The sequence below is a fragment of the Taeniopygia guttata genome, chromosome 12, assembly GCF_048771995.1.
Source record: "Taeniopygia guttata chromosome 12, bTaeGut7.mat, whole genome shotgun sequence".
Taxonomy (NCBI): Eukaryota; Metazoa; Chordata; class Aves; order Passeriformes; family Estrildidae; genus Taeniopygia; species Taeniopygia guttata.
In genome coordinates, this window is record NC_133037.1 from 10,083,283 (window position 1) to 10,103,282 (window position 20,000).

The 20,000-nt window shown below is 51.9% G+C and overlaps 1 protein-coding gene across 1 annotated transcript in view; it reads right to left on the reverse strand.

The window, feature by feature from the left end:
- The window catches only part of CHST13 (carbohydrate sulfotransferase 13), a 29,982-nt gene extending 10,471 nt beyond the window's left edge, over positions 1 to 19,511 (reverse strand). Inside the window, exon 1 of the mRNA XM_030283193.4 lies at positions 18,942 to 19,511. Within this exon, the coding sequence (XP_030139053.4) occupies positions 18,942 to 19,035 (94 nt within the window). The 5' untranslated portion in view covers positions 19,036 to 19,511. The remainder of the gene's footprint in view (positions 1 to 18,941) is intronic.
- Between the last annotated feature and the right edge of the window lie 489 nt (positions 19,512 to 20,000).

Here is a 20,000-nt window from a genome sequence, read left to right on the forward strand (position 1 = left end):
AGGAGCTGTCTGCTTGGCACACATGGCATGTGTGCCGCTAAACTGCATTCATATGACAAGGACGAGCATACAGAGGGAAACAAATAACTATATCACCAGAAGGGTTAACAACGCCCAGAGCTTCACATTGTACAGGGATTAGCACTTGGTTTAAGGCATCACTGGAAGAGCCAGAAATTAGGACCTGGATCTCTTTGTGGGCACAGCAATGAGCTTCTCCAGATCATGCTGACTCCTCTCCAGGACCTGCCAGGGGCAACGAGTGCTTCAGCCTCAGCAGTGACAGCTCACTGACCCCTGACCACCAAGATGCCACTCCACAAACACAGGCTCCTCACTACTGAAATAATGCATCCAGAAGGATCCTGCCACAGAATTTCTGTCAGGATACTGTGACTGTGCTAGTCAAAGCCAAACCCTACCTGCAGACACTGGCTGCTAATCTGTCCAATTTTCAATTTTAACATCCAAGCAGGACCAAAAAAAAAAAAATAGAGAGAGAAAAAGAAAATAGAGCTTGGCAGCAGCAGTGATGGATCCAGACAGTTATTGCAGTCAGAACTCAGTTTTTCCTCTTGGTTTGATACCAAAAACTGAGACATGCATTTAGATGCACAGACTGCATGAGGATGGTCCAGGACATGGAGGCCAAGAAATACCACATGGCAGCAACAGCTGAACCCCTGGGCAGTGTTCAGTGGTCCACATGAGAGCCCTGCCTGCAAGGATCAGAGCTACAAAGTCGAACAGGGCTGTCTCCAGAAAGCAGTTTAATTCTAGGAAGCTCTGGCTTTTATGCTTGAGCTCCCTATTGGTGGAGAACGCACTTCCTTAATTTCTGCCTAAACACAAAGGCTAATTGTTGTTGTTTGTTGTTTTGAATTTTTTAAAAGACAGATATTTTTCAAAACTACGGTGATGTAAGACTCCAACACCAGAATCCCACAGAGAGCTCCAGACTCACTTACTGCCTTAATATTGTGGAAGGCATTGACCTCTCTTTGATGCACAAGATGACCAAATAAGTGACCATTTGCTTTCTCACATCATACCCCTGGCTGTGAAGAACTGTGTGGCAATTCTGGCGTTCACAGAGCTCCTTTGGGAATTATTCCTATTTTAATTCTTACTGAAAGGTTTTGATTGGGAATGGGAATTTTTTGGCTCCAAAAGCAAATCAAATTTTTGGCTTCAAAGAGGCAATCAAATCTCCTTAGATTCTTGTGACTGCTCATTTTTATTGCATCTAGAAAGTGAAGGATATAGACAAGAGAGGCTTAATTAAAAAGCTTAGGAAAAGAAATCTAATAGAGCCACACAATTTATTTGTTTAAATGCATCCTTCATCTTTGTGGATTCAGACACAAGCACCTCTGCTGGGGAGCTGTAATGAGGTGTGTGGCTGGGCTCATCCAGGTGTCTGCACCCAGAACACTCAGAGGGAGTGGGCAGCATCCATGCCCCATTCTGGCAGGTAACTGGCAGCAGAGCACATGCACAAGAAAGAATTTTGGGGAGACAGAACATGTCACAGCAATATTCAGACAAGCACAAGCAATGGCAGAAAGCAACCAGCCCTTTGGAGAACAACCAGAAGAGACAATTTCTGGTCTTTTCCCTGGGTTTCTTCCAGGCACAGCACAGCTCCCCAAGAAGAGGAGAGCTCAGATATCAACCCACAGCAGCCCACACCTGGCACAGCTTGCAGGTGGCAGTGAACAGATCCCTGAGGAGCAAACGCTGTACTTGACCTCTTTTGTTCCTCCTGGGGCTGTGCCAGGGAGTGGTGAGCAGGAGTGATGGAGGGGAGCTGGCATCAACTCACAAGCTCTGCAACTCTGATATTTACAATACAAACACGCATTTATTCTTCCAGACCAACATCCTCTGTAGCTCAGGAAATGTCCCCGTGGCCCTTCCCACCACTGCTTCTCTTTTCATGGTGCTTTTCTCCCCAGTTATGCCTTGTTCAGCCCGTTTTGCCTCAGCCAATGTCCTTTTGCAGAGGCTCAGCACTGACACAGGTAATGGTTTGCCACCTAACGCAGCCCCATGCAGTGTGGTCACGGGCAGACCCACCACTGGCCTCCTCCAGTCCTTTCCTTGCTGATGAACAAGCCAGCAATGTATAACCCAAGCTATTCCTGACAGCTTGCCCTTGGCTGTGTGGCCAAGCCTTGGGAAGGGCTGGCTGCTGTGCATGTCTCTCTGCTGAGGTACAGGCGGCGCAGAGTCTGTTGGAGCTGTCTGTCTCAGCTCACTCGCTAGGGAACGGGAATAATTCTCCATCAGACCTTCCCCTGCCAGCTCCCCTCCTGTTCCCTACAGACAACTGACAATCTGGAGCATCCTGGGGAGCAGCACAACCCTCACATGCTTGCTCCAGAGCATTTTCAGACATCAGAGCAGAGCCAAGGCCAGGATATTTTTACCCCTGCAGGGGTCCTGGAGCAGGTCCTTCCCAGATAAGCCAGCCAGGTTAATGTAGCATATCAGAAGGGCAGGACCTTTGTGCTTCTGCCTCCCTGAGCAGATCAGCAGGCAGGCACATCCCTGTGCCCTGAAAAGCCATCTTGTGATTCATTCCTCCATGCCACCAGTTGAGCCACCACCCTCAGGCACTGGCATGGCACCAGGAAGCTCAAGTGTCCCTCTGAAACCACTGGGTAAGTGTCCTCCACCAGCGCTGCACCCTAACTCTCAGGCTTAAAAACTGCCCCAAGTAGCTTGGTTTTGGGCCACACAATTGTATTTTGAAGCACAGGCAGTGCCTGGGTGTTGTCAGCCTGGTTATCTCCATGGCAAAGGGGCTCCATTTGGTGGCTCTTGACTTAATGATATTTAATTTAGCAGAAATTAAACCAAGTGACTTGAACTTGGCTGGATCAGACAGAACTGAGTCCCAGCAACACAGGGGTGCTTGAAAGCTTAGCTCAGGCTTTTTTCCCCAGAGTTGCATCTTTTCTCCCATCCCTCTTAAAACAGCCAAACCAAGTAATTAAACCCCCCCCACCTCCCCTCACACCCAGCACTTGGAAATAAAGATACACTGGGAGGAGGTTACCCACAACACTAAGGGAAAACCACACGGAAAGCAGCTCAGGGCCAAGCTGAGCAGGGCAAGACAGGACCTGTGCATGAGTAGGTTTGCACAGAGAACAGCCCACGCACAGTGAGCTGCATCAGGGGATGACAAATCTGCTCTCCCATCAGCCCGGGTGGGTGAACCCGCTCGTGTTTGCACAGGGGAGAGGGTGGTTTTGCATCTCCACAGGCACTGGGCTCACACAGAAGTGATGTTTTACCCACAAGGATAAAGTAGCATTTCAGGGCAAGATGAGGGGTAGGATGCAGCAGAGGGATGAAGGATGCACAGTGGTCCATCTTCTTCCTCTTCTCCAGTACCTGGCTATAATACATCACTCTCCTGTGGAGCCAATGGAGGGATCCTACCAGTCTCTGTCACACAGACCTTCCTCCCCAGAAATCTCCCCTTTTTGCACAAATGGCTCTCTTATTTTCCTGGGAAGCTACTTAAGCAAACTCCAAGCAGTCACAGATGGCTTCTGAAGGGTGATGGGGCACCCCATCCCCAGGACACATTTTCATCTCTGCTGCTGAAGCACCCCAGTACCCCCTTCCCAGCCACAGCCCTCAGAGGAGGCTCCACAGGCACTGAACTGAGGTGACATAGCTCACTTCCGAAGAGGCACAGTGATACAAATCTCTTAGCCAAGAGGGAAAGGAGCATTTTCCAAACTCCTTCCACCAAATGTATATGCTCCACAGTTACCATCCCCTGAGACAAACCCTTCTGCAGCATTTTCCACCCCAAACCACACAGCTCCTACTACACACAGTTCCAAACCACACACACACACACACAGATGTGAAGGTATTTGGGATCCCTGGACCTCACCATAACCAGGTCTACATAATCAAGATGTCCAAGATTGCTTCCCTTTGGAAGGAGATGAAAGGAGGTGTCACCCCCTAAAAAGAATACCCTTGTTTTCAGCAATTCCCCCCTTGCAGCTTCTCCAGGGCTGTGTGGCACAACTGGGTGGTGATGGCAGCCAGACTGCCTGGCACTGGCAACAGCCTTCCTCCAGCCAAGAAACACTCTCCCAAGAGGGGACAATGAGTCACTGTTTTACATGGGATAACTCAATGGACTGCACTTTCCTTTAGCAGGAAAAGTCATTCACTCCTGCAGGGATGTGCCTGCCGGCTCAAAGGCAATAACCCACGGGCAAGAGAGGGACAAGGGGGTGCTGCCTTCAGGAAATGTTAATGAGGGTGTGGAAGGAGGTTCTGAGCTATTCTCTCTGGAAAGTGACGGATGGGAAGAGCCACACAGAAGGGTGAGTACACGTCCTGCTCTCATTCCAGCCAGACAAGGAACAGCCAGGCCTGCCAGAAGCAGCAGTGATTGTGGTGAATGTGTGAGGGTGGAAACACACAGCCTCAGGGAACTGAAGTGAGACCAAAAATCCAAGCACACCTGCCTCCACTTGTGCCCAAGATCCCTGGTATCTGTGCACAGTCATCTGCAGACTGCATCCCTGTAAATGGGGCTCGTGGGACTGGAATGCCTCTGGCATGCTGCACTGGGGGATGGAGAGGCAGCAGAGCTGCATCACCTCTCTGTCTGACATTGGGGCACTTGTCCCACCCACACAGTGCAGATTATTCACAGCTCAGGCTCTCACACAGAAATCTGAAGGTGACAGAGGGCTGAGGGCTGACAGAAATCTGAGGGCTCACACAGAAATCTGAGGGCGTAGGGACAGCACAGAAGCCCCAGGCACATTAAATTAAACAAAAAACTCACATGATTTCCAGCCTCCAAGAAGCAGATGGATCCTTCCTCAGTGTGGGGTTGCAGTGACCCATGCTCATGACTGTCACCTACCCATAACTATTTATTTCCATGCTCAGTAACTCAAGCCAGATGCAATAAATCCACAGACAGCAAACGTGGGGCAGGGGCCAGCAGCATAAGGTGCCACTGGCACCAAGTGCCACCAGACTTCAGGTTTCTCCATCTGGATCCAGTTCAAGACAGACACATTGACTTTCATCAGAAAATGCCTCAGCCTGGCCCCTCAAGCGCCGTGGCAGCCTCTGTGTGTCAGGCCAGGAACGGCGCAGCCGCCTCCTGAGCAGGAACTGTGACACGCAGCAGCCCTGCAGCTGACCTGAGCCCCTCCCAGCCACGGGCTCCTCATGGCTGTCCCCCTTGCCACCACAGGTCAGCATCGTCTCTTTTAGCTGGAATGTGTCCCAGCTATGTTCCTTGCCAGGAGCCACACCTGAAGAGAGCCTTGTGACAGGCCACACATGGGGCTGGCACTCCATCACCACAGAAACGTGACAACCAGACCTTACTTCACATCACCACTCCTTCCTCCACTGAAAGGATCCAGAAACTGCCCCTCCAAGGGGCAATTTCTCCATTCCCACTCCCCAGGATCTGCTGTGGCTTTGGCACAGCTCATGGCTGGAAACAGGACTCTGGGTCGCTGGGCGAGATCAGCCCCTGCCACACCACAGCCTGCGTGTCCCACTCAGCACCACGTGGGATGGGAGGGAGGCAGAGGTCTGGTGTTCAGAGCTACTTGGGTTTTGTTCCAAACCACTAAAAAAGAAACACAGCAAGCACTGCTGACAGTATAATCTCCACTGTCCTTTTCTATTAATGCTCTTGCAGGTTTAGCAAAAACTGGAAAGCTTGGAGTTGGCCTTTCACTGCTCAAGACATGCAAGAACTCCCAGATGAGCAAAGCCAGTGTGACCCTGCATGCAGCCCCCATCAGCGCCCTTTGGAGGGGCACTTGCTGGCAAAAAAAGACTTTGTGTGTTTTGCTCCTCGTGTCTGGCTGACAAATGCACAGTGCACACTCAGCACTCTGCAGCTGAGCCAGGCTGAGGGACGATCCAGCACTCAGGGGTTTGCAGCCAGCTCTGTCTCTCTGCCTCCCATCTGCTGTACACAAAGCTCAGGCAGCAGCTCTGGGGTTTGAGGGGATGTCATCTGATGGATGTTTTTTTAAGCTGCTACAAAAAGAACATTAAACTCCAGACGTGAGATGGGGTCAGAACATCCTGCACCAGTTTAGATTTCTACTGCATGTCACACATATTGGGCAGGAAAATAATTATCTTTCTAACTTTACTTTTTTGCTTTCCTTTTTTATTTTTTTTTTCTCCCTAACAGGAGGCTGCTCAGCTTTTAGCTGCCTGGAAGAGACCTCTGAAATCTGAAATCCCTGGTCTGTCCAGGCTTCGGCCACATGCCTACTGTTTAGGGAGTGCTGGCTGTACCCAAGCCAGTGCAGGGGCTGGCTGCCACTCATTCCAGAAGTGACTGTGATTCAGAGATCCGGCTTCTGGACATGCTTCAAAACCACTTGTGCATTACTCTTGATGTTCAAGATCCTGGAAAGTTTATTTAGGAAGAAGTTATTGCCATTGCCATTAGGGAGATATTAAAATTACATGAAGAGCCTCCTTGTTTTCTACAAAGCTTCATGAAAGCTCTGTCCACTTCTGACTCTCGCTTTCTTGCACAGCTTACTTTGCCTTTATGATTCTAAAATAATTTGTCTTCATTTCTCACTGATGACACCTCTTGGACTATCACAGTGCCACCAGCCACCCCCAGGCTCAGGAGCTGGCACAGCTGAGCCTCGGTTGTGTGGCTCCCTCCTCCCCAGAGGTGGGGACTCAGGCTCTGTTTCTCAAGAAAGGCTCTCTTATTCCCATTTAGTCAAGTTGAGTCAAGGATCAACCAGGGAAACTCTAATCAAGTGATGGAAAATGGTGACAGTTATAGGATTAGCTCACAAAAAATCATGCAGAAAGGGAAAGAAGGAATCCAGCTGCTTCAAGGAGCTTGCCAAATGCCCCAGCATCGTCTGTGGGGATCATATTAGGAATAGAGCCAATGGCAGCTGGTCTGGACACTCTGGCCCATTCAGTGCAGGGGCTCTTCCTAAACCTTCATGTCTCCTCAGCAGCAGGAGGCTCTGGTCACCTGGTACCAGCCCGAGGCAGATGCCAGGAAGGTTTAATAGAAAGATCACAGGCATTTTAGCTGGAGGGATGTATTTTGCTGGGGCAGTGTCCCTAGGTCTCTAATGTCACAAGGACTGCAATTAAGATCTTTATAGGAAACAGAAAATTAACAATATCCAGCAGGAACACAACCTCTGTGAGCAAATAAAGTGTTTGTGTGTAAGTACCATGCAATCTTCTGTTTCCAAATGGTTAATTCCTCCTATAAGCCAAGCTCGAAGCTTTCCAAGAGCAATTTCTCTTCCCCATTACGCCTGTCATTCTCCTGGCCCCAGTTGGCTGCTTGCATATATAATTCAAGCCTGAACTGCCAGCATTTCCATTCCTTGTCAATAAACTCCTCCTTTGCAGCCTGCAGCCCGAAGGAACTGCAGAAGAAGGGCTTGCACCAGCAAACCACCCTTTGTCAGGATGGACAGGGGCTGATTTTCCCTGGGCAAGGCTGCCCCAGAGATCCACCTCTCCCTAAAATCCCGCTCGTGTGGTGTCCGTACCCCTGCAGGCCCCTTCTCTGGGCAGGCTCGGGCAGCCACAGCTGCTCACACAGCACCAGGAGCTGCCAAGCCAAGAGAGCATCTGCCCCAGCCTGCTGCCTCCTGCTCAGCCGCTGAGCCACGGCAGGCCAGCGTGCAGGGGAGCAGGCTGGGCTTGCTCAAAACCTGCCCGTGCTCAGGTCTGGTTTGGGCAGATGCTGTTTGTGCCCTCTGCACACAGGCCACCTGCACAGGTACAACAGAGAGGAGTCTCTCGAATGTCAGATGGCTCAACTCGCCTGCTGAACATGTCTCAAGCCATCTTCTCAGCTCTGTGCATCTGGGATTGATGAAAGTCTCAACAAGCTGATCTGAGAAAAAATGTACGCTCAGCAAACTCTTCCCAGTGCAGCACCTTGCATGCAGCCATCCCTCCCTGCTTTGCTTCATGGCTCTCATCCCAGCAGAGCCAGCTGAGGGGCTGTGTCCTGCCTCTCTAAATGACACAGGTCATCAGCTGGTGAGACTCTCTGTCTCAAGATACACAACAAGAGGCTTTACAAAGAATTGAAGAGATGCACGAGCTCACGGAGGAGGAGAGGAGTGAATTACAACCTGCTGGAGGCTTGGGAGAACCAGCTCTGAGACCCATCTCCAGCACATACGGTCCCACCACACAGCCCCTCGTGCCTGCATTTAGTAATGACCCCTGCCTGAGGCCACCACAGAGCCCTGTCCCCCCAGCCAGCACATTCAGCAGAGGACACAAACACCTCCAGTGCCATCGCAGCTCTGAGGCACAACACATCCAGCATCACTGGTAGCTGCTTGTCTGAGTGGCTGCTGGATTTAACCCTTCCTGAGAGCGGCTGCTGGCTCTGGGGACGTCCCTTTCCTCTTCACAGGGAGTGAGCAAGCTCTGATGGGCACCTCAGGAAGAAGGGAACTGGGAGGCTTGTGTCTACACCACCCAGCAGCAGCTGTGGGCTACTGATGCAAAACTCCAGCAGCATCAATTCAGCCTTGTTTGGGTCTCACAGTGCCTGTGTCTGCTGATCCTATTAAGCTAAAGGGAAATCAATCTCCCTGATACTGCCAGGAGTAAACTTGGAAGAGACCCAGCTGTGAATATGCTAGCCCTGCACCCCTGCCAAAAGGAAGGGCCTGGCTCTGTAGATATGTGCAGGACTGAACTCGCTGCCTTCCCCTGCCATGGGGAAATCTGCCCGTGCAGAGAGGCTCCCGTGGCAGGCAGAGCCCCAGTCTCACAGGGCAACACAGCACAAATGGGAGTGGGGAGCTGCTGAGGAGCTTCTGACCTGCCACTAGTTTGTGCTGATTTCTCAGGTTTCTGCTTTGGAGAAGGCCCTCTAGAACAGGCAAGGCAGTCCCAGGGACACCCACACTCGGCAGCTGCCAACAAACATCACCTTTGAACCTCAGGTCGATATTACCCACCTTCCTGCGAGGTCAGTGAAGCAACATCTGGCCAGAGAGCAGGCTTGGGGTGGGTTCCACATTAGTAGTGAGGCTGCAACTCACAAGGCGAGAGAGCACTGCAAGGGATGGCTCAAACCTGCTGCTGCTCCTCCCTGGAAGAGCTGGGAAAGCAGCCAGGAGATGGAGGGCTATAAATCAAGTGACATTTGCATGGAGAAGGAAAAGCTGTGAGCACGTTGTGACTGGAGGCCAGGACTCATGGCCTCAGCATCTCTCTGTACCACAGGAGATAAGCTGATGGGAAGGGACCTATGGGCCCTGTGTACTGCTATGAAGATCCAAAACTTTAATGGCACATCTTCTTGCACAAGTACCATGGGTGGAGATGCCAGCACCTGCCTATCTGCCATGGCCAGGTTAAAGGTTTCCTCACCTGTCACTCGAGCCACTGTGGAGGCAGCAACATCTTCAGAGACATTCTTTGGGGAGAAAAACAGCTTCTAGTCCAGTTGGATGCTGCTCTGAGGGAGTCTATGGAAATTAAGTCCAATAGTGAAAAAGCTGTGTCTCAGCAGAATCAGCTGCTTCCTCAGCACAGCAGGTCTCAGCCCTGTGCTCAGCACGGGTTGTGTACATGGCCCTGTAACAGACTCACCCAAGCACAGCACCACACACAAGCCTGGGGCACTGTGGTTTTACAGCATCTCACAGCTGCCAAAACAGCTTCACAGTGTGACACCATGCAAGGGTTCAGTGACCAGGGCTGGGGCACTGCTGGGAGCTCTGAACACCTTTGCCATTCCTGGCTCCAGTGTGTTGGGGATTACTGGTAAGGTGAAGGGGACGTGGGACATGCCAAGAGACAGGAGGGCAAGCAGGACCCCAAAGAGCCAGGCCAGGGCTGGGGATGGCTGGTGTTTGGAGAGCCCTGCTGGAGGTCAGGAAGCTCTTATCACAACACAGGGAAGGACCTGAGGTGGCACAGGACAGTGTGTTGAACCGGGACACAAAAATCAGCAGACCCTGAATCCACACACACTCACACCCTCAAAACCAGGTTCTTGACCATTTTCAACACCCAATGGTGATTACCCTCTCAGCAGAGCTGCCAGAGGATGTGGGTTCTGGTGCCAGGCTTTCCTGCACTGGGAGACAGATGAGCCACCTCAGCTGAGGATGTAGCTGCAGAACCCAAGGGTGGTGGAGCTGCTGCAGTCCTAACCAGAGAGGAGAAACCCTGCTTCCTTCTTCCAGGAAAGAGCAACTCCAAGCCCTTCCCAGCCAAATTCCCATCAGTCTGCCTGCCCATAAATTTACAACTATTTATTTAGTCAAAGCTCATCCAAATATTAAGAGCTCAGGGGCACTGTGGGAAAACAGGAGCAGGCAGAGCAGGCAGCCTGCTCCTCCAACAGGCTGCAGGAATTCCCCACTGCCTGGTTCAAGGCTGGACACCTCCATGCCCTGAAGCTAAACGTGTTCAGTGCCATGCCAGCAAGCTAAAGGGAGTGGACTTGTGCAAGGATCTCTGAGGCAAGGATCACCAAGTCTAGAAACAAACCCAAGGCAGATCTTTGCCTCTGAGACTTCCAAAGGTGGGAGGTGGAGAAGGTTACAAGGCAGAGACCTTCAAAACCCTACAGACCCCAGATACCCCAGTAAGGGCTGCTGCAAAGGGTTTGGGAAAAAATGAAACTTGCTTAATAGTATTCAAAAGAAATGCTGGAAGAGAACTCAGCTTCCCTCCCACTCGCCCTCTCCCTGTGCACCAGAAGCCAGCATAAAGATGTCCCCACATCAACAACTGGCAGGCCAGGAGGACAGCACCAGGTCCAAGATGGAGCTCTGATGACATGACTGTGGCCCTGATCCCATGTGGTGCCCTCACACAGCCTTTCATCAGCTTTTCAGACTGAAAATCCGTATTTTAGGCAGCTGCCCAGGGCGAGTCACAGCAATGTGGGGTGATGCCGAGACCAATTCGCCAACAGCAGGGGAGCGTGTGTGCACAGGGCAGTGTCTGTGTGTTTGCTTTTTGCAATCACTGTCCTGTCTGAGGAGCTCAGAATGAAAACATGCTCAGGGCTCTTCTGAGCTCTGACAGATTCAGCCCATCAAGAGGGGAGCAGAGATTTGTGGGCTGTGAAGTGATGGGGTGACAGTTCAGGATGTCAGGTTCCTCTGCTATTGGGTGTCCGGGGCTTGCTCAGCTCGGTGCAGAGGGGACTGGCACTGGTGGCTGCTGGAACCACCCCTGCTGCCTCCTGCATGCAGAGGTGCAGTGCCTGGCTGGTGCTGCTGCACCCCTGTTTGCTGAGCAGCCAGCACACCACGGCTCCTGACAGCACGAGTCTTGCAGTGGCAATGTTGGTATCATCTGTGTACAGGATCCAAGGCACACAGAGCCATTTCTCACACTGTGTCCTCTGGCTCCCCTTCCCTTCCCTGTCCCCACGAGGGACACACTGGGTGTCCCTCAGAGCATCACACTCTCCTTCCAACACAATGAATGAGGCATCTTCTCTGCTCCCCAGCTCATTAAACTGTAACAGAAACAAAACCAGCCCCAAGGCTCAGTGTTATCCCCTACACAGGCTGATCTCCTGTGAAGGATGATTTACCCAAGCAGTGGCTGCCCAGCTCCTGGGGATACAGAGAAACTTTCTTCTCACCTTTGCCCTTTAGCTTAGATTGAAATTTTGTCTTCCCAGTGGACGGCATAGGCAATTGGAAAATAGAGAACAGAGCAAAAAGAGACATTTAGGGGTTGAACCCAATTTATCAGAACTCTACAAGTGACATGGGGTACAAACCTGCAACAGCAAAAACTGGCATAGCTGGAATAAATCACAACAGCCAGTCATGAAGCAAGGATCTCAGCATCTGGAAATGAACACCAGGGATGGGGGACAACCTCACAGGGCAGCAGCATATGCAGGGGCCATTTAGCTATATCCCCCACCATCCAGCCTTCCTGGGAGGATTGCACTGCCAAGGGGGGAGTTCAATTTCAAGAAGGGAAAAATAAAAATATCTATGTGAATGAGTGGGGAAATTTCAGAGAGCTTGTGGTTGAATACAGACCTGTCCCACAGCTGCAGATGCAGACAGGAGACAGAGACAGGGTGTCCCAGTTTACAGCACTGCAAGCTCTGCAGGTACAAATACACATATGGGAGAGAACAGACAGGTCTAAACTGGGCAGCAAAGCCTGGGAATGTGGGGTTCAACTCCCCATTGACATCAGTCACTCCCCTCCATCCATGACAAATTTTACTGGGGGAAGAACGTACCTCCAGCTCCTAGGGTAGGTACATTTGTCCCTGTTTTCACTCTCAGTGCAAACTGTGCCATGCAGGCAGGACCAAGGCACAGTGGTGTTAAACCCAGGACTTTCAGGCCACCAGAGCTACTCAGTGAGATGTTTCCCCCTTGTCTGACTGCTAGTAGTCCTTAACTGCCTTTGAACAAGGAAAGTTTTGGGCTTTTGCCCAGCTGTGCCTCAAAGGCTCAAAGTGAAACATCCCCCCTTGGCCCCTCAGAAGTATTTGGGGAGCTAAGCTCTTCTTTGGGTACTCAACTCCAAGGAGCAGTACTGGGAATTAAGTGTCTAATGCCTTTGTAGTTTCTTTTGGCTTCTCATATAAAGTCTTGGGAAAGACAGCTGTGTTTGCACTGGAATTAAGATGGAGGGTTTGTCACGCTCTCTGTTCAGATGCTTGCAGGAACCAAGGACCAAGAAATAAACCCAGCACATAAAAAATCCCAAGCCCCTCAGGAGAGCCCTGACCACTGCACAAGCACTCATCTGCCAGCCTTGGACCTCTGCCCTGCACCAACACAGGCAAAGCCCTCCTGGTGCTGTTTTTGTGGAGTTCTTACCGCAGCACGTTGGAGTTGTGTGTGTGGGGACGAAATGCAGGTGCACGTGCTGCCAGGCAGAAAGAGCCAGGCTGAGATGGCAGAGGAATGTGGGGCCAGCAGAGGCTGGATGCAGGCAGCACAGCCACTGGGACACCAATTCCTCCTGCAGGGACAGAGAGTTAACTCGGGGTGTGCTAAGCTCACTCCTGTCCCCTCCAAAACCTCTTGCACGTATCAGAGATTGTCAGGAAACTGTATAAAGCCAAGAAGGACTAGACAAAAGCATTCCTCATGAAAAGCCCAGCCCTCAGGAGCAGATGGGCTTCATTACTGTCCTGCTCCCAGCACAGGACTGCGTGGATTTTTCTACCCCAACAGGTCACGGATGGAGTCTTCATGTCTTTTCCAAAAACGACAGATCTGAGGGTGCCCAGCCTGTGTTTGCCAGCATCTTTGGCAAATGTTACTGCACTTCAAATACTGCCTCCTCAAAAGGAAAGGGCTGCATTCTGGGCATCATGATACTATGACTGGGAAAATGAGTTGGGCAAAATTGCCCCATGACAAAGGGGAAAAAATGGGGAGGGGAAGGGAAGGGAAGGGAAGGGAAGGGAAGGGAAGGGAAGGGAAGGGAAGGGAAGGGAAGGGAAGGGAAGGGAAGGGAAGGGAAGGGAAGGGAAGGGAAGGGAAGGGAAGGGAAGGGAAGGGAAGGGAAGGGAAGGGAAGGGAAGGGAAGGGAAGGGAAGGGAAGGGAAGGGAAGGGAAGGGAAGGGAAGGGAAGGGAAGGGGGAAGGGAAGGGAAGGGAAGGGAAGGGAAGGGAAGGGAAGGGAAGGGAAGGGAAGGGAAGGGAAGGGAAGGGAAGGGAAGGGAAGGGAAGGGAAGGGAAGGGAAGGGAAGGGAAGGGAAGGGAAGGGAAGGGAAGGGAAGGGAAGGGAAGGGAAGGGAAGGGAAGGGAAGGGAAGGGAAGGGAAGGGAAGGGAAGGGAAGGGAAGGGAAGGGAAGGGAAGGGAAGGGAAGGGAAGGGAAGGGAAGGGAAGGGAAGGGAAGGGAAGGGAAGGGAAGGGAAGGGAAGGGAAGGGAAGGGAAGGGAAGGGAAGGGAAGGGAAGGGAAGGGAAGGGAAGGGAAGGGAAGGGAAGGGAAGGGAAGGGAAGGGAAGGGAAGGGAAGGGAAGGGAAGGGAAGGGAAGGGAAGGGAAGGGAAGGGAAGGGAAGGGAAGGGAAGGGAAGGGAAGGGAAGGGAAGGGAAGGGAAGGGAAGGGAAGGGAAGGGAAGGGAAGGGAAGGGAAGGGAAGGGAAGGGAAGGGAAGGGAAGGGAAGGGAAGGGAAGGGAAGGGAAGGGAAGGGAAGGGAAGGGAAGGGAAGGGAAGGGAAGGGAAGGGAAGGGAAGGGAAGGGAAGGGAAGGGAAGGGAAGGGAAGGGAAGGGAAGGGAAGGGAAGGTCAACACCATCTGAGGGTGGCTTGACTGTCACCCCTGCCTGTGCTTGCAGCCTTAGCCAGGGTAAAAGCAGCATCTCCCTCCTTATCTGGAAGGCTGAGGACATGTGTCAGCCAGCTGCAGGCACGACCAGGCTCAGAGCATTCGCTGGCCAAACCGTGCGCACGTCCCAAGGCAGCAGCTGAATTTCAGCCTCCAAATACCTTTAAACAATGGGGAGGAACTGAGGACTAAAATAGGCTCTTTCCTGTTCTGAAAAAAAAAAATATCCCTGGTTTTCAAAGGTCTGCTAATATTTAAGTGTGTATTTATCTCCATTCATGTCAAGTCTAGGTGCAGTTGTAGGTTCAGGGACTAGAGCTCTGTGGGTCAAATCACTTATCAACTCTGTGATCTCTGTAATAATTTGTATCCCTCTGAAGGGACCTATCTTTAGGCACAGGGATGGAGTTGACTAGGATCGATAAATTTGGAACAATGAGAAGCAAGAGTTTCTCCAAGATCTGCTGGTCCTGAGGGGTGTTGGGCTGGGCAATTGAAACCAGCTGAGAACTGGCAGAGAGTGGTGGCAGTGGTGTCTCCCATATCCACCTTGCCACATCAGAGGGCTAAGAAACAAAGTTGGTGAGGCAGTTTCCTACCTGTGGTATCTGCTACAAGTGTTGATGTGGCTTCTAGCATCGCTGTTCATCCTCCTGCAACACCCCAACCCTTCTCTCTCAGGCTGGGGAAGGGATTGGAGAAGGCTTTGCTCTGTCAAAGCTCAGAGGAGATCCAACTGGTGTATACAGGAGCAGATAAGAATGGAGACAGGGCTCTCATTGCTTCCTCACTTGGAAAGCTTTCTGGAATAGGATCACAACCCTGGCACTTCTGGTATCTCTCGTTGTGAAAGAGTCAGACCAAAGGCTGAGTACATCTCAGCTGCAAGGCCCCATGAGGTCCAACAGCTCGTGCTGACAGCAGGTTGTAAAACAATATGGGAAGTGCAGAAGCCAGCATTGAGCAAGTGCTGCTAAAAAGACCTAAGAAACAACACCTGGATGCTACAAACAGATAGAAAGAGAGCAGAAATAAAGCAGCACTTTGAGATTGAGAGCTTTTCCTTCTTTCTTATTGGAGAAAATCTGCCAGCTCTCCAGATGTCAGTACAGTTTGCCTACTCACATTTGCCCCAAAGACATACCACTGGGGTGGCCCCACAGTACTGCTCTGCAGAAACCTCAGCAGATGAGCATAAGGCCTTAGGACCTGCCACTCACCTCCCTCTACCTCCTTCACATGTTTCCCCTTCCCTCTATCCCACATCTGTCCTACCAGAGTCATCTCACCTCCCCCACTGTTGCTAAAATCAGTGTGGTCCCCCTGAGAACAGCAGTGACCAAAGCTCTGATGCAGACAAGGAATGGCAGCCTCCAGTATCTCCTGCTGTGCCAGCCTAGATGTGCTGCCAGCAGAGTGAGATGAAATACCAGCCTGGGAGCCCTGCTGTGTGTTCTCACCTCTGTGCAGAAATGTACAGCGTGCACAAGTCAGCACAGCTAACAGCACGCGGGAACAGCAGAGGAACATCAGCTCAGACGATGGATGATAATCATGCTGAGGCCAGACAGCATCTCCTGGATGGCTGTGGGGTGACACCAGCACAGCCAAGGACTCCTGGTGGCCCTCATCACCCCCTGAGCCCAGCTGAGATGGCACGAGGCTTGCCTGGGAGCTGAGCGTGCTTGCCCACGCCGCCAGCCCAGGTGCAGGAGGTGCTGAAAGGTGACTGCTCCAGGTAAACCCCAGAACTACCCACTGTGGCAAGGTCCAGGGCCAGTGTGCTCAGCACAAACACCTTCCTGCAATGCAGGTGTGCTCCCCTTGGCCATGTGCCTGTGCGCCTGGAGTGGGACAGCTGATGGCCAACAGGACAGACAGGTCACCACCGACGTGAAGGAAGCAGGGGACAGTCCATGGCACAGCTCCACCCCAGGGCCAGGGGAGTGCTGGGCCCACAGACCCTGTGTCTGCTCACCAGTACAGCCAGCAGGAAGGAAAAGCAACAAAAACCACAGGGCCACGAAGGCAGGGCACACAACCCCACTTCCCTGTGGAGCACCAAGACGTGTCCCACCCCTCTGGCAAACACTGAGCCCATTCCTGCCTCCAGGAGGTACAACAGGGAATTCTGCCACTGCAGTACAGACTAATTCAGCCCACCACCAAAATAACCAACTCAGCGGCATTTAGGAGCAGAGTTATTTCAGCACAGGCTGGTGTGTGGGTGTTCCTGAGGCAGAACAAGAAAGCCTTATTCCAGCCCAGCCATGGAGCTCAGCACAAACCACTCCATGCACAAATGTCCAGATGGAGCCGTAAGTGGGCAACACAACCAGAGTGGTGGATTCCTGCTCCCTGAGCTGAGTGAGCCCTTAGCACTCTCAAGCTTAAAGGTTTGTATCATCATTCTTCCCATTCCTTGTCCTGGTCACAGGAAGGTTTGGTCTCTATGTATGTCTCTTGCCATTAGCAAGGATTAATTCAGCATGTTCCATGTAATGGACTGTGGGTGGCCCGGGGAAGGCAACCTGCTCAATCCTGCTAATGATGGAGAAAGGATCTGACTGCTCCTGGGGGAAACTCATAGCATTGCTTCTTTTTTTTTTCTAGCATTTTTCTTCATTATTGTATAAAAACTAAATGACACCGACAACTAGAACTCCAAATAACCCCTAGGCAGGCATCACTTTAAAGATGACATTTTTGTTTGCAAATTGTTTACCTATTATTGTAACATATAACTTCTAAAATTCAAGCAATTGGCCTCAGTTTGTTTTCCTTTGGGATAAAAAATGAAGCAATATGTAGCTTGCTTCCTTTCTGTATATGGTAATGACCTTTCCTCTGCTAGTGTTTCTCACTGATCTGAAGAGGAAAGGAAAAACTGTAAACTGAAAAATAATAAGGGAAAGAAATGTCACAAAAACGAAGGCTGGACCCAGGGAGACAACTGTGTGACTAGAAAGTAAGCTGATTAGAGAACATGAATATTGCTTTAACTCACCTCTTCATTGAACCTAAAAGGGCAAATCTGCAGAGGGCATCCACATCCTCACAAATGGGTTCCCATGGAGTGACAAGCATTACTTGGTTCCAGCAGCTGGAGATTCCTGCCTCAGACCTATCAGTATCTACGGGAACTTTAAAAATCACACTTGCCCCATGTGAAAGAAGAGATTTGCAGGACATTGCATTACCATTCCAGACCCAAATTCCCTCCAGCACCTCGTGAGACACCACCACCATTACCGTCACTTGGTTTGCTCTGACCTCACGGGAGCTCTGTGTGAAACTGGGTTGAGATCAGGTAAGGAATTAAAGTCAGCTAAGCACAGAAAGTTCTGCTGACTCAGACCAGCCGAATGTCTGTTTTGAAAACCAGAGCCCTGAAAAGTGACACGTTTTCTAGTCAGATGCTAGAAAGCATACCCAGTGTAAAACACAATCATCTCTTCATTAGCACCCCTGGAGATTAAAGCTGATTCAGTGCTGCACTTTTTACTGAGCAGTCCCAATAATAAAATAAGACACATAAATCATTTCCTTAAGAAAAGAAAAAGTTACTAAGGAATACAATACTGATTATGGTCTTCTGGGATTTCTGAATTCACATGCTCGTCTAGAAATAACAAATGCTCGCTTGAAACCCAACTCCTTTTCAATCTTACTCAGCCAACAAGTTATGCCTTTTTTATTTTTAGGAAAAAAAACACATTAAAGTGATAGAGCAGCCCCTATAAAAGGAAAAACCCATTTCATTTAGTCTACACTGATAAAATTCCATTAACGTTTCAGTCAAGTTAGTCTTCTGAATTTAAAGATGTAACTCTAAAGGCCCCATTGATGGATTGCTGCTATACTCAGAAAACATTAGTACATTGTTAAAACGGCAGGAATTACCCAAAAACGTCTCGTAGGAGAGAGGAACTAATTTCCCCAAAGGATCAGAAAAGACAGGGAAATAAATTATCCCCCCAGCACAAAACGATTCAGATTTTAGTTCAGAACTGTTTCCCAACTTGAGAGAAATTTCTAAGAGCACACAGTAGAGAAGTTCCCTTGAGCCATTCAGACAGACTCCCGGGAAATTTCGTGACCGCGGGTATGAAGCGGCACTTGCGGGACAGAGCAGCTCTCCTCTCCCGCCCCGACCCCGGCGGACAGTTCCGTGATGGCACAAAGCTCACCGCGGCTCCGCAGGGACACCGGACAGGACAGCGACCCGAGAGAAGGCGGCTTTGGAAAGGAGACACGTTTGGGACGGGAACGCCGCTCCAGAACTCCGATGGGCTCAGCCGAGCGACGGGACTTCAGCCGGCCGGGGACCGCGGACACAGCTTCGGCTGGCCGGGGACCGCGGACACAGCTTCGGCTGGCCGGGGACCGCGGACACAGCTTCGGCTGGCCGGGGACCGCGGACACCGAGGACACAGCTTCGGCTGGCCGGGGACCGCCCGACACCGCGGACACAGCCTCGGCTCTCCGGGACCGCCCGACAGCCGAGGCGCTCCAGGAGCAGGGCAGGCGCTGCCCGCCGTGCCCCGCTCCGCCCGCCCGCCACCGCCGGGGAACCCTCCTGGAGCGCGGCGCCCGCGGACCCACCTGGGCTGAGGCTGTTCTGGAAGTAGAAGAGGACGAGCAGGAGCGAGCCGAGGCCGGCGGCCAGCGCCAGCCGCGGCGCCCGGCTCCGCCGCATCCTCGGCCGCGGCTGGCGGCGCAGCGCAGCGCCCGCGGCCCCGGCCCGGCCCGCCGAGCCCCGCCGGGCGCCGCCGCCGCCCCGCCCCGCGCCCGCGGCCCCGCAGGAAGTGACACGGGGCGGCTCGGCCGCCGCCACGGGAACTTGGCCCCCCGAGAGCCCCGGCGCCGGCAGCGGCTCGGCCCCGCCGCGGCCCCGGGGGGTTTGCTCGCCCCGTGCCGTGCCCGCGCCCCGCCGGCGCTCCGCAGCGCGCACTTCCCGGCACAGCTCCCGGCACGGCTCCGGGACTCCCCCAGGGGAAAAGGGAGCCGCTGATGCGGTGGCAGGGTCGGGAGTTTCCTGGTGGCTTTCCTCTGCACGGTCAGTACTTCGGAAGCATCGCAAAGTTTCCTGGCCTTAAAATACACGTGGCCTTGAAATGCACCTCTTCCTTTTTTTTTAATATACTGTTGGCTACCCCCGGCCCTGCAGTCTTTTACTGAAAGCAATAACGCTTCTGACTAATTCCACCTCAAGCAATAAATCTCTGTAGAAGGAGGATATAATTTTCTATTACTCCCGGCATGCTTTCGGTAAGTGAGGGCACAAAGTTCTCTTACTGCATGTTCTGTCCCCCAGGCTCCGCAATCACAGGCAGAACCAGCCCAGAGCTTTTGTTGCCCCAGTTTTGAAATAGCAGCAATGCTTTTCACCCAGCTCTCTAAAACACTCAAGATCTACTCAAGGGCCACCTGCCAAATTAGCCAGATCAAGAGCTGGATTCTACTGACAACACCCATTCACTGCTTCTCTTCAGCCCCAGCACACTTAGCTTTAAGAAAAAGAGGACAGCTCAAGGAGGAGCCACAGGGAATGACAAAGAAAGCCTGGGTATGTGCAGATGCTGGGCTTCAATTCTACCCTCATTTAGGGCAGAGGAAACCAGGAGGAGAATTTCATTGCAGTGAAGGAAGCTGGAATGAAAT